The sequence below is a fragment of the Lutra lutra genome, chromosome 16 (assembly GCF_902655055.1).
Source record: "Lutra lutra chromosome 16, mLutLut1.2, whole genome shotgun sequence".
Classification (NCBI taxonomy): Eukaryota; Metazoa; Chordata; class Mammalia; order Carnivora; family Mustelidae; genus Lutra; species Lutra lutra.
This window is the reverse complement of record NC_062293.1, coordinates 25635367-25649033: the sequence shown is the minus strand read 5'-3', so window position 1 is coordinate 25649033 and position 13667 is coordinate 25635367. Positions and strand designations below refer to the sequence as shown.

At 56.8% G+C, this 13667-nt stretch overlaps 2 protein-coding genes across 2 annotated transcripts; one reads left to right on the top strand and one right to left on the bottom strand.

The window, feature by feature from the left end:
* Positions 1-521: 521 nt before the first annotated feature.
* On the bottom strand, positions 522-10809 carry SGCA (sarcoglycan alpha). The gene is given in 12 exon segments (XM_047708573.1): positions 522-711; positions 973-1165; positions 6158-6184; positions 6384-6592; positions 7765-7927; positions 8326-8524; positions 8862-8934; positions 9098-9252; positions 9354-9473; positions 10521-10569; positions 10571-10605; positions 10608-10809. Coding segments are annotated over 11 exon segments (1398 nt in total). The 5' UTR covers positions 10795-10809; the 3' UTR covers positions 522-711; positions 973-984.
* On the top strand, positions 4675-5546 carry LOC125087850 (spermatid-specific linker histone H1-like protein). The gene has a single exon (XM_047708574.1). It carries the CDS (start codon positions 4929-4931, stop codon positions 5445-5447), a length of 519 nt encoding a protein of 172 aa, XP_047564530.1. The 5' UTR covers positions 4675-4928; the 3' UTR covers positions 5448-5546.
* Positions 10810-13667: the final 2858 nt, after the last annotated feature.

Here is a 13667-nt window from a genome sequence, read left to right as displayed (position 1 = left end):
ACTGGGTCATTGAGCTCAGGCATTCAGGGTCCCGTATCCCAACCGCTCTCTCCACATACAGGATAGGCTTCCTCGCAGCATGAGTTACAAAGGGGCTCTTCCTCTAGGGGGTCCAGACAGATAAGAGCCTGGACCTCTTGCTTCTAGAACCCTTCAGCCCTCCAGAAGGCAGCGCGGAGGTGGACATACTAAGTTCTAATCCAAACTCTGCCCCTTGCTTGCTCGGTGACCTTGGGTAAGTTGCCTTTTCTCCCTGGGCCTTGGTTTCCTCCTCTGTAAAGTGGGGCTGATGACCCAGTAATGCCCGCAGTCAGGTTCTGTCCAAGGACTAAGACCTGGGCCACAGATCAGATCCTTCTGTCTTTCTTCCAGAGAAGATGAGAAAACAGCAAAATGCCAAGAGTCTGAAGGGCAGGCTGGCAGCCCCTGGCTGACTCTGAGAGCCCCCGGAGCAGAAAGGGAAACTGAGGAAGCAAGTGCTGGTGGGAGGCTGCTGAGGAGGAGGAGCTGGCAGCCACAGGTGAGGAGAGCAGCAACTATTTATTCGGGGGTCCTGACCCCAGACACCCTCACCTCCCCCGCCGCCATTTCTCTGCTTGTTCCAAGCCTGGAGGTCCTCAGGCCAGGAGCCGGAATCCCCAGGAAGGATGTGGCTGTGGGTCTGCGGCTCCATGCATGTGGGGAGAGAGGAGGAGGAGGCTGGGTCTGGAACTGGAACAGCAGAGGGAGGGCTGAGGGACTGTGATGGGGCTCCTGCCTCCCCAGCCCAGCCCTCCAACCCCGAGTGCTGGGCCCTGGGGGGCATAGCCCTGGCCCTGCTGAGCACCCCCGCCCCAGCTCCTTCAGAGGAGCAGGCAAGGCTGTGTGCCCCATCCCTTGACTTCCCTGCCCACCACTATCTGCCCCAGCCGCGAGTCAGAAGCCACCTTGTCCCCAGAAATGAGGCTGGCGTGGCACCCCCCCCGGGCCCACCTGGCTGCGCCCTCAGTGCTGGTCCAGGATGAGGGGCACCTGGGCGCTGTCCACTTGCGGAGGCAGCCGCTCGCCGGTGCGTACGTTGAACATGGGCAGCGTGGACAGTGGCCGGGGCACCTCCCGACTGGATGCCATCTGCCGCAGCTCCTCTGTGTTCCCGCGGATGGTGCAGTGGTGGACCATCTGGATGCTGGGGGCACAGGGCCGGCAGAGTCATCAGCTCTGGGTGTCAACCACACACACCCCCCACCCCGCCCTGCAGGCTCCCTGTGCCCCTGCATCTGACACACGCTGCGGTCCTCCACCTGCTGGGATGCATAGGGGGAGGACAAACAGGAGGGTCTTTGGTGCCGGCTCAGCGTCCAGTGACCGAGGCATAGGCTGTGGGAGCAGACAGCCTGGATTCAAAGCTGTGTGTCCCTGGCAAGGTACTGAACCACGCTGTGCCTCAGTGTCCTCAACTGTAAAATGGGCATAATACTAGAACCTACTTCCTAGCACTGTGGTGGGAATTAAGTGAGAGAAATGTTTAGAAAAGCACCTGGTGCATGCTAAGAGCTCCCAAGATGCTCGACATGATACCCACAGTGGATCTGTATTTGAGGAGGTCACCATTTGCAGGACATACATTCCCATGACCCTCTAGGTCCCTTCTAGCACTCAGTTTCCTCCACTAATACTCTCTCCTGCCATTGACCATCCAGTCTTCCCTGTCTCATCCCCCTCGGAGTCTGGCAAATGTCCCCCTTCCATCTCTTCCCACCTCCCACTTCGGCTCCTGCTATTTCTGGCCAGACCTCCACGATCTCCTCTTCCGGCTCTTCCCTTCTAGCGTCCCTGGCCTTTGTACCTGGACCTCTCCCACCCGGCCCAAGGACCCGCTCTGGACACTGACTGCTCTCTGGCTTTCTCCCAGACCACAGCTCCCTGAGGCCAGCCCTGGGCTCCGCCCTCTATGGGCCTGAAATCCCCAGGGCAGTCTTGAAGTCCTTTCTGAGCTCTAGTCTTTCTAGAAGACTTTTTCTTTCTTCTCAGAAAGCTCAGCCGCATTCTCATTTGAGATCCTCACAGCTTGCTTTCTGCTGTCCGGGAAAAGCTTCCGTTCATTCTGAGAAGGACGGTAGCCCGGTGAAACCAAGCACAGGGACTTGCTTTGGGTCTGAGTGTGAGTTCTACTACTCACTGCCTATGTGAACTTATGCAAGTCACTTAACTTCTCCGTGCCCGTTTCCTCCATTGTAATGAAGTTCGGGTACAAATTGAATGAGTTAATACAGGAAACACACTTCGATGTCTCCTGGTCAGCATCACAGAGGTAGCTAAGTTTACAAGGAACGTGATGCAGCCATCGTTATCATCAGTGTTGTTTTATTATAGGAAGCGCACCGATGTACTTGGCCTCCAGTAAAGGGATGTTCTTCCAATCCCCTTTACACGAACCCCCCAACATCTTTGGGTCCAACCGGGACTCTTCATTACAAACAATAAGAATTAGTCTCCTTGGGACGCCTGTGTGGCAGTCAGTTGAGCATCTGACTCTTGATTTCGACCAAATTCATGATCTGAGGGTCCTGAGATTTAACCCCGAGTGGGGCTCCACACTCAGCCAGGAGTCTGCTTCTCGCCCTCTGCCCCTGCCCCCACCAACTCTTAAAATAAAGTCTAAAAAAAAAAAGGGAGCCTGGGTGGTTCAGTCAGTTAAGTGTCTGACTTCGGCTCAAGTCATGAATGGTCCATCGAACCTGGGATCGACCCCCACATGGGGCTCCTTGCTCTGCGGGGAGCCTGCTTCTCCCTCTGCCCCCTGCTGCTTGTATTCTCTCTCTCTCAAATAAATAAAGTCTTAGGAAAAAAAAAAAAGAATTAAGTTTCCTTAAAGGAGTGGGGACCCCAGGCAGAGGGAAGCTACCCTACTCGCCTCTGGCTTACTGATCAAATGAGGGAGGGGCAATGATCCCCACCCCTGTCCGAGTCTCAGTTAACCGACACCAACACCAGCTCGAGCCTGGGAGATTAGACGCCAGGTCAGACTTTCGAGCTTCAGGCTGAATGGGCCCCGCTTTGCTCCTCGGGGCAGGGAGGGAGGGGGGCAGGACCAAGTCCTGTCTGGTTGGCGGGAGGAGGTGGAGTCCCCCTCTAAGGCCAGGGGAGGATCAAGATGAGCTCTTGAGTATGGAATTTGGCAAGCAGAGTAGTCCAAAACGCAATTTTCCATTCCCAGGCAAGGGGAGGCTGAGAGAGAAAGGAAGCTAGAAGCATGGGGCTGCTTCGGGCCAGAGACAGCCAGGCAGGTAATGCCCTGGCCAGGGAAGGGCCTTAGTTAGGGGGCCCCCTCCCCGCCCTCGGCCCTGCATCTGGGTCTCATTACTCTGGCGACATACACAGGTGGAAAATGCTCTGGGGATGTTTTTCCAGAGCAGGAGCCGAAGCCAGCCCCACTGCTGCCTTCCCCCACAGCCCTTCCACATCAGCACTTGGGCAGACAAACAAATAGGCAGGCATTCCCACACACACACACACACACACACACACTCCCCACCTCCAACACACACAGCCCTGGAGCCCCGTCTCTGACACACATCCCCTGGAGCCCCGTCTCTGACACACATACCACAGAAGAGGGTCAGGTAGGGGGACTTTCTGGCCAGCAAACTCTGATACAGGCCACAGTTGTGGATAATTTGAAAAATGGGAGACATTGAACAAGCAAAAAAAAAAAAGGAATTTGTAGAAATAACTCAAAATCCAAACCAACAAGGGCTGATAGGGCACACAGTAAGCCCGCTGATAGATTCAACATTGATGGAGGAAACAGATTTTCCTGAGTGCTTCCAAGCTCCAGAACCCAGCCAGCAGAACGGGCCGTGCTCGAAATCACCGGTCAGAAGAGAATTTCCACAATAGCAGAAGGTATAATTGATCAAATTTGGCACGGGCCAAAAAAATTGAGGAATAAAATGTTCCTTGAAAACGGACATGGAAAATCACTCATTCCAAATGGGAAAAAAATTCTATCAAATAAAAATGAAAATAGGAAAAAAAAAAAAAAGCAGAGTTTTTCCATGGCTTTGTGATCAAATTCACCAAGGAATCAAACTGACCTGGGTAGAGCAAGGCATGACAGTTTGCTTACTCTGGAAAATATTTTCCCATAACGAAATGTGGGTATAATTCTGATGCTAAAAATGTTCATATTCCTCAACCTAATGGGTTGATGTGGTGGCGTCAAAATGGTGGGTTTAAAACTGAGGTCTCATGGGGCGCCTGGATAGCTCAGTCAGTTAAGGGTCCAACCCTCGATTTCAGCTCAGGTCATGATTTTGGGGTCTTGAGACAGAGCCCCACGTCAGGCTACCTGCTCACAGCAGAGTCAGCTTGTCCTTCTCTCTTCCTCCCTCCCCACTACCACTTACTCTCAGTCTCTCTCTCCCTCTCAATTAAAAAAAAAAAAATCTTTAAAAAAACCTGGGGTCTCTGAGCCTGAAATCTGCTGGTTCTGATGCATACATTTCTAAACACTCGCACCCGTGCCTGACACACTACGGGACTCCAGCTGTCCACCCCCCCCCCGGCCTCCGCCCTCCTTCCCAGGGTACCTGGCTTGTCAGATGCCCACACTATCTGGGCACCTCCCAGGAAAGAACAATGGGACCACTGTGACCCTCACAGGATTCTGGTGACCTCATAATGTCCCCCTGAGGTCACCACAAAGGTAACCCTTGCCACCCCCTGCACCTGAGGCACAAATCTGCAGAGGCCAGCCGTGGGTGATCATCCTTGGTCCTACTTCTGGCCACCCAGGGGGAGGCTGGGGCTGGAGCCCTCCGCAGGAGCCTCTGAGGGAACCAGGACCAGAGACTCGCCTCATCCACTGAAGAGCAACCCAGTGGAGACGTCCAGCCGTCACCCTGGAGGTCCTCGCACCTAGTTCCTTTCACCCGCCCCAAGGAGAGATGCAGAAAGACACTTCGGCGCCACCCCCATCTGCACCCTTGGTGGTCTCAAACCCACCGCAGGGTGTAGGCCGGCAGGCCAGCGCCTCCGGGGCCCCCAGCAAGAACGTGACTGGGCGCCGCGCCAGCCCCAAAACCCGACGGAAGCTCAGCATATCCAAGGTGATCCTGGAGGTGGTGGCGGACAAGGGCATGCACAACCGCGTGAGTCTAGCCACCCTGAAGAAGGCGGTCACCACCATGGGCTACGACATGACCCGGAACACCTGGCGTTTCAAGCGGGTGCTCAAGGGGCTGGTGGACAAGGGCGTCCTCAAGCAGGTGACCGGCAAGGGGGCCTCGGGCTCCTTCCGCATGGGCAAGAAGTTTGCCTCCAAGTTCAAGCTCAGGGGCCAGAGACGGCGCCGGTCTGGGCAGCGCCGGCCTGGGCAGCGCCAGTTGCTAATGGGCTCCCAAAGAGGGCACAAGCGGCTACACAAGGAGGGCCGCGGGGTGGCCAGAGGCCGCCGCAATGAATGAGGCAGGCGAGGCAAGAAGGCAGGGGTGCCAGGCCCGCCACAGGCTCAGTGCAGTGGAAATAAAAGGAGCCTAAGTTATTTCACACCTGCCTCCTGGAATCTTTGGGGCTCAAGGGAGTGAGAGTGGAAGGAGGCTGGGGACAGAGGAGGGGGGTAAGGCCGTCGGGGGGTGCGAACCTGAGCAAAGGAAGAGTGGGATGGATTTGGGGTCAGGGCTGGAGGAATTGGGAGCACCACAGACATTAACTAGTTCAATGACCCCGTCATCTGGCAGGTGGAGGAACCCGGGGCCCAAGAGCCTCACGCTGATGGTGTGGCAGAAACCAGCCTGGAACCACACCTACTGTATGACTCGGGGAAGTGTACGTGTGTGCGTGTGTGTGCGTGTGTGTGTCCGTGTGTGAACACCGCCTCTTCAGTGGCTTCTCGAACCCTTTCCCCCAGGGGGGCCACAGGTCTGCACACTTGGCAGGGATCCCCTCCTGTGCCCCATCCCAGGTTACAGTCCTCCACGGAGACCCAGAAAATAAGAAGGCCGGGCCAGGAGAGGTCAGGCCCAGCAACCAGCCAGCTGAGACCTGGAGCTCAGAGGCCAGGTGTGGCCCCCATCAGCCCAGAGTAATGTGTGTTGCTCATGGAGGTTTGGGGGTGGGGTCTAGCTTGGCCGTCTAGGGGTGCTCCCACCCAGCCCCCCAGCTTTCCCCTACTCACTCTGAGGTGGCCAGGTCTCTCTTCAGCCTGTGGAAAGCCAAGGGAGGGGGATTAGCTATTACCCACAACACCCCCCCACCCTGGTGCCAGGCTAGGCAAGAGGTCCCCATCCACTTCCTGGCTGAGGACCCCACTCCCTGAGGGGTCTGTGTCCCCAGGCAGCCACAAGGAGCCCCGTGGGGGATGAGCCACAGTGCCCTCCCTGCTCTCTGTCCCCCGCACTCACTGTCCCTCCCGCCGGCAGCACATGACGTAAGCCAGCAACGCAGTGAGCAGCAAAGCCACCAGCAGGGGCACCAGGAGGGTGACCAGGGCGTCGGTGAGGAAGTCTCGGTCCGTGGCCTCAGTCGGTGGGCAGAAGAACGGGTCATGCTCCAGGATCCCATCACCTGGGGTGGGAACCTCATCGGCGGGCTCTGGCACTGACTTATCCACCTGCTCAGAGAGCCCAGGGCTCACCGAGGAGCCGTCAGCTGGACACAGAGACCCCCGGGGGATGGGGCATGACCACAGGGTTTCCTCCTGCCTGTCTCCCCCTGCTTGGGTGAGCTCACAGGACAAGCCTTGGACTAGGAACCCAGAGAGAAGGGCAAGGAGAGGCAGGTCCATACAATGGTTAAGGCACATCTCCGGGGCCCGACTGCCTGGGTTTGAATCCTGATTCCAACAAGGGCTGTGCTGAGTGACTTCCCTCCAGGTGCCTCCTTTCCCTCACCTGGAAAGGCAGAATGCTGATGGTGTCCCCTGTCTCTTGGGTGGGGGCGAGGGTAAAGCATGTTGATTGGCTAGAGCCCAGTACACAGCACGTGCTCAGGGACATTGTTGAGGATCAGTCCTTGCCTCACTGTGGGTCAATTATCAGGAACAGAGTATTCCAGGGGTTCCCAGCCCGGGGAGTCAGGGTCTCTACGGACCCCAAGTAATTGTGCTCAGTATCCCCAAGAGCAGTAGTATCTTTGGTTTAGAACTTGGGGTAGAGGGGTGCCTGGATGGCTCAGTGGGTTAAAGCCTTGGCCTTCAGCTTGGGTCATGATCTCAGGGCCCTGGGATCAAGCCCCATATCTGGCTCTCTGCTCAGCAGGGAGCCTGCTTCCCCTCTCTCTCACTCTGCCTGCCTCTCTGCCTACTTGTGATCTCTGTCTGTCAAATAAATAAATAAAAATCTTTAAAAAAAAAAAAAAAGAACTTGGGGTAGAGCTCTCTGTTCCTTATTGCATGCAGATTTGCTAGGTGACACCTTAGAAGGAAGCAGACAGAGATGTCCCAAAGAGTCCCCTAGTGGGGAAAGGGTTTTTGGAACTGCCCTATTGGAGTGATTGTTCTAGCTGTTGGGTTGGGCGCATAGGAGACTTCTAGACCCCGGGATCGCTTTTCTGGATTATGGACTCTGTCGCCCTCTTGTGGAATGAGGTGGAACTTCAGCGCGCGCGTGCGTGCGTGTGGGGTGTGTGTGTGTGTGTGTGTGTGTGTGTGTGTGTGTGTGTGTGTGTGTGTGTAATCACAGAAAGAAACAGGAACAGAGAGATGGGGTGGAAACAGGGCTAGGGAGGAGACTGTGATGGGGATCGTGCCCCATTCCCACCTCCGGAGCCAGGGTCCCTCCTCACCAGTGACACATTGCACCAGTCAACGCGGAAGTGAGGCGCCAAAGTGTCATAGCAGGACAGAAGTGGAGGCTGACCCTGGGCACAGCGAGCATGGCTGTCTGGAGATGCCACCATCTTCAGGCAAGTGGAGAAGGGTGAGGTAGAGCCCACCTTGATGTAAACCCTGGGCCGGGACAGAAGCCACAGTTAGCATTTGTGGGCGGAGGGCTGGACACTGGAGATTTGGGGTTGCAGGACCACCTTGAGACCTGGGTTATGGCGAGAGCACACAGAGCATCCTATTCTTCTGGGGGGCCTTATACTCCCAAGAACGTCTTTTGATAGCTGGGTTTTTTATGTTCTCGTGGGCTATCGGGGAGTCTAGAGTTCAGTGTAATTAGGGTTTGGGCCCAGGAAGGGCAAGAAGATGAAGGGGTGTGGCTGGAGGGAAGCAGACGGTGATGTGAAACTGGGAGATACACGTGGGTATATGAAGGTGCATGACGGTGCTCCATGACCACCCCTCCGGAAGGCCAGCTGTTGCTACCTCCTCCAGGAAGTCCTCCTGGGTTGCACACTTACCCTTCCTTGCGACCCTCTATGGGAAGGGGGACGCGGCCCCCACGGTCCAAGGCGGAGGTAATGTTGAGTAGCTGGAGCTCTCCTGGCTCCCAGAGCCCTCCCAAGGCTGTGAGGAAGCGACTGGCAGGCGTTGAAGGCAGCACCTCCTCCACATCGTGGCTGCACACGAGGAACTCAGCTTGGTATGGCAGCAGGGGGCCTGCAAAGACCAGGTTGGCACTTGAAGCCGCAGGGACCCTCCCCAGCCCTCTCCCACTCAAGCTCCTCCCCATGCCCCCTCAGACTCCTCCCTTCCTCCCTAACTTCCCTTCCTTCACAGGCCTCAAATGCCCTTCCCACAGCCTCAGCAACTCCCCAAGGCCCCACAGACCATGGGCAGAACGGCTGAGAAGACAGCTCTGGAGCCTTCCCAGGAGCCCCTGCTCCTACTGCTCCCAAGTGTCTCCGCACCCCCATCCCTCCTTCCAAGGGAACCCCCCCAAGACTGGCATTGGCGGGGTGGAGGTGAGGCAGGGGTTCGGCAGGGCTGACGGTACCTTCTGGATCCCCAATCCACAGCACCAGCCTCTGCCGTGTGGTGTCAAAGCTGTCTCGATTGTAGGCTGTGACCTGGGGCAGGGGGGGTGGGGGGTGCAAAAGAGGGCTGAGGGAGGGGGCGAGGGAGGAAACGTGGGGGGGACTGAGACACCCTCAAATCAGAGCATCTAAATTATGTAAATGAACATGCACAGATGTCCACAGGGGGCACAGCCATTGGGGTCCTTGCCGGTACCTCGATGACCTGGCGCCCACGATCTTCGGGGGTGGGGGTGCCGTAGAGGAAGCCAGGCTGGCGGGGGCTGCGCTGGGTGTAGCGGAGCCACCGGGGCAGGTCTGGGTGTCCCTGGAGGTGGGCGTGGTAGGTGACAGGGGTTGTGTGGGGGACATCTGGCGGAAGGGAGGAGAGGTGATGGGAGAAGTGACAGGAGCCTTCACCAGCCCCTGGCCGGGCCTCACCAGCCCACCAGTGCCCTCCAAGCCCCTCTCACCGATGTGCTCGGGATGATGCAGGACGGCTTCCTGGTCCAGGGTGTGCACGAAGACGCGGCCCACAAGAGGCTGCAGGGTGGTCTGTGGGACCTCGGCATCCCCCAGCCCTGCCAGGAGAACTGTGGGGACCCCATATCCCCCAAAGACACACATCAGCCTTAGTCCAGGGGAGAGCTCCCAGTGCTCTCCCCTTAGAGCAGGGGAGAAGCTCCCAGTGCCCCTAAGAGATGGGGGGCTCCCAGGAAAGGACGTTGGTGGGGTCCTAGCTATGCCACACACACCGGGATCAGTGACAAGTCCCAGACATTTCTGTCACTTCCCATTCATGGGAATTCCCTCCCCCAGTCCACATTTTAGGCTCCCTTTGAGGGGTCACACTGGGCAGGAGCCGCTGTCTGGCTGAGAGAGGTGTGGGGGTGTCGGGGGTGGATGCGGGTTACGGGCACTTGTGAAAGAACTCTAAGAATGTGGGTGTCAGGGGCGCCTGGGAGGCTCAGTCAGTTAAGCATTGGACCCTTGATTTCAGTTCCTCTCCCTCTGCCCCTCCCCACTGCCCCACAAGCGCTTTGTCGCTCTCCCTGCTCTCGCTCTCAAAAAATAAATAAATAAATAGAAATTTTTAAAAAAGAATGCAGAGCGTCTGGAAGGCTGGAGGGGAGGGGGAGAGGGAAGGAATTTTTGAAGGAGGTGGGTGGCCATTCTGGTACTCCCTCCCAACTCCCCTAACACACAGGGGGGAAGGGGCCCACACTAGAAGCCAATAAATGCTGAGCAAAAGGGATCCTAAGCCCCAGGGAAGGGACCTGCCCCAGCGGGCCCCCACACCCTCCCAAGGCCAAATTTAGCCTGGGCCTAGCAAAAAGGCCGACCAGCCAGCCCATTAAAGGGCCAACGACACTGCGGGCCTGTGCAGTCAGGCCCACCTCGGCCTAGGACGCCCAACCCTTCAGAGCTCTCTGAAGCTCTCCATGCCCCCCACATCCCAGAGCCCTGCTCCCAGCCCCATTTCCCTGGACCTCCCGCTGGACACAGCATGAGCACCCCAAGGTCCTTCTGGTCCTGGCCCCAGACCCCTCCCCTGAGCTACCTCTGTCTTTCCACCTCTTTCCACTCGGACGTCCCGTCCCTTCGTCCTGAGCCTCTCCCAGAAGAACGCCCCAACTTGCCTGCAAGAAGAATCCAGATTAGAGCGGCTGCCATGACTGCCCCAGCCTGCTCGGCCCCTGTGAGTGACAGAGACAGGAGCAGGGGGGAGGAGAGAGGGAGGGAGGGAGAGTGGGAGGGAGGGCTGCCAGGGGAGGTGTCCCAGAGCAGCTGGCCCCAGTTTCTGCCAGTGGGTCCCTCCCCATCCCCACCTAAACAGGCACTGAATCCCGGTTGAACGCTGTCCTCATAGGACACTGTCCCTCCAGGGATCCCCTCCTGGTGGCCCGAGAACATTCTCTAAACCACCAATCCGAAAACCTCAGTCCTCCCTGGAAGCACTAAGGGCTCCCCTTGCCCTGAGGCCCCAGCTGTTGATAGCTTTTAGACCCTGCCTGGGCCTGGCCATCCTGCCCAGAATCCCCGCCTCTCACCCCTGCCAACCACACACACACACACACACACACACACACACACACACACACACACTCTACCCCAGGCTTCTGCCCAGCATCAATCTGCTGCTACCCCCTCCACCACCCCCACCACTAAGTCCTTTGCACAAGCTGTTCCCGCTGCTTGGAGTTCCTTTCCTGCACTCATCAGACCAGCCAACGGCCACGCACCTGGCAAGACTCGACACAGGCCTCCTCTCCTCCCTGCAGGCTCTCTGCGCTGCCTTCCTCTGCTAGGCCCAGCTGGGTGCCCGCTGGCCCCCCGGGTACAGCACTGCAGAGGGTGGGGGAGACTAGAATCTTTTTATCTCTGTATGCCCAGACTTGGCATGGGGCCTGGCAACCAGCAGGTGTGGGGGGGATTGCACGCCGAACAGCAGGGTGCCCATTCACCCAGCCCTGATCCCCAGAGCAGACACCCCCAGCACGTACCCCAAGTCTGGGAAGAGAGAGTGAGTCCTGGACAGGACCAGCCAGGTAGAGCCGGGGGAGTGGAGGAGGAGGCACAGGCTTGGAGACCTGCCAGCTGGACATGAACCTCACCTTGAACCCTCACTGGAGACCTGGCCTTGGAAAACTCACTTGCCCTCTCTAGGCTCTGTTCCCACGACTACAACCTGGCAGGATAGTGCTCACCTCTCCGTGTGCTTGTGATGAAGCCACAGCCTCATGAACTCAGCGCGTGCTTAGAGAGCAGCCCCTGTTGGCGGGGGTGGGGTGGACGGGGGGTGGGGGTGGGGACAGACACATGCCCCACAGGAGTGTGCACTCGGATGGGTACTGCCGGTTAACCCCCACCTGCCGCCCTGCACCAGGCTTAACATACACAGATGGACGGGAACTCCTCCCATCCCCGCAGCCGTTCCCAGGAGGGCTTTCATCCCCATTTTCAGACAAGAAGAATGAGGCACCAGCTCTTCATGACCCCCCACCCCCAGGGCCATACGACCGAACAGCTGAGGCCCGTGCCCTGGCTGCGGGGGCACCCTGTCCCCCTCCATCTTGCCTCAGTCAAAGATCTGGGTCCAGGTGTGAAGGGGATGGGACTCCCTTCTCTCTGGGGGCTTCGAACTCAGAGCCAGCAGAGGGGACTCTCCCTAGATGTCCTGAGAAGGAGGTGGGGACCCACGGGTGCCTCCTGGGTCCAAAATTCCTGGTGTGTGCAGGAGTATCCCTCCTGGGCATCCCCATCTCCCCCCACCATATCCATCGCCCCACACAGGGACGCCTGGGACCAGTTCTCGTCGGACCTGAGGGCCACGGCGTTGGCCTGCCAACTGGAATGACTAGGGTGCAGGTTACTTAGTCCTCATCTCTTTTCCTCTCTCCCTGCCTGACCATCCCACCCATCCCTGGAGAGCCACCAGATTCCAGAGTCAGCATCCACTCAGGCTCTCAGACAGGGCAGGGTTTGTCCCAGAGTCACCATGGCGCCTCTCTGCCTTCTCAGACATGGAGACGGAGGGCATGAGGCAGAAAGGTTCTGGAGGCAGACAGAAAGTCAGAGGGGGCTCTGAGGGAGTTTGGCCAGCTGCCCAGTCCTCAGCCCCTCAGCGGCCCCTCCCCTGCTCTTTTCTGGAGCCCCCCACTCACACCTTCAGCTGTCTTGAAGTAGCTGTGTCTGAGCCCAGTGCCACCAGACCCCCAGAGGCCCCCAAGGACTGTGCCAGGAGCCAGCCAGAAGTCCCCTGTGGCCTACCAGAAGACCTCCCCACCTCAGAGCTGTCTGGATTGCAAGCTACTGCTAGAATTCTCAGTGTCTCTGTTCCCTGGGGCCTGAGCATAGAGAGAGGGGTCACAGGGTCCTTAAACTTCTTAGTTTGCAAATTTTATTTTATTTTAAGTAGGCTCTACACCGAGTGTGGAGCCCAATGAGGGCCTTGGACTCTCAACCCTGAGATCAAGACCTGAGCTGAGATGGAAAGTCAGACACTTAACTGATTGAGCCATCGAGGTGCCCCTTAGTTTGCAAACTTTAAACTAAAGTCTACAGAATAGGGGCACCTGGGTGGCTCAGTGGGTTAAAGCCTCTGCCTTCGGCTCAGGTCATGATCTCCGGGTCCTGGGATTGAGCCCCGCATCAGACTCTCTGCTTGGCAGGGAGCCTGCTTCCTCCTCTCTCTCTCTGCCCGCCTCTCTGCCTACTTGTGATCTCTGCCTGTCAAATAAATAAATAAAATCTTAAAAAAAAAAAAAGTCTACAGAATAAAAGAATGAAACCTCCATATATCCACCCTCCAGCTTCAACAGTCAGCGACTTATGGCCAATCTCCTGTCACCAGTGCTCCCCCCAACTCTCCCTCCTGTTTCATTTCCTCTGTCAATATTTTAGCATGTATTTTTGAAAGATTATGACTCTTTTATTTTTATTATTTTAATAGAATGACTCTTCTTTAAACAATCACAATTGTTATACTTCGTATATTAGTATACCTTAAAGTTAATAATAATTCCTTGATATCAGACTTACAGTGTTCAGATTTCCAATTTCTCATGAATGTCTTTTTTTTTTACAGTGCATTTGTTTGAATCATGATCCAAATAGAGCACACACACCGAAACTGATTGATGCGTCTGCTTTAAATCTCTTTAAGTCCATAGGTTCCCCATCCAAACCTCTCTCTCTCTCTCTCTCTTTTTCCTTGAGAGAACCAGGCCATTTGCTGTGCAGTTTTCCAGTCTGGGTTTTGCTGATTGCATCTCTAGGGTGTTCTT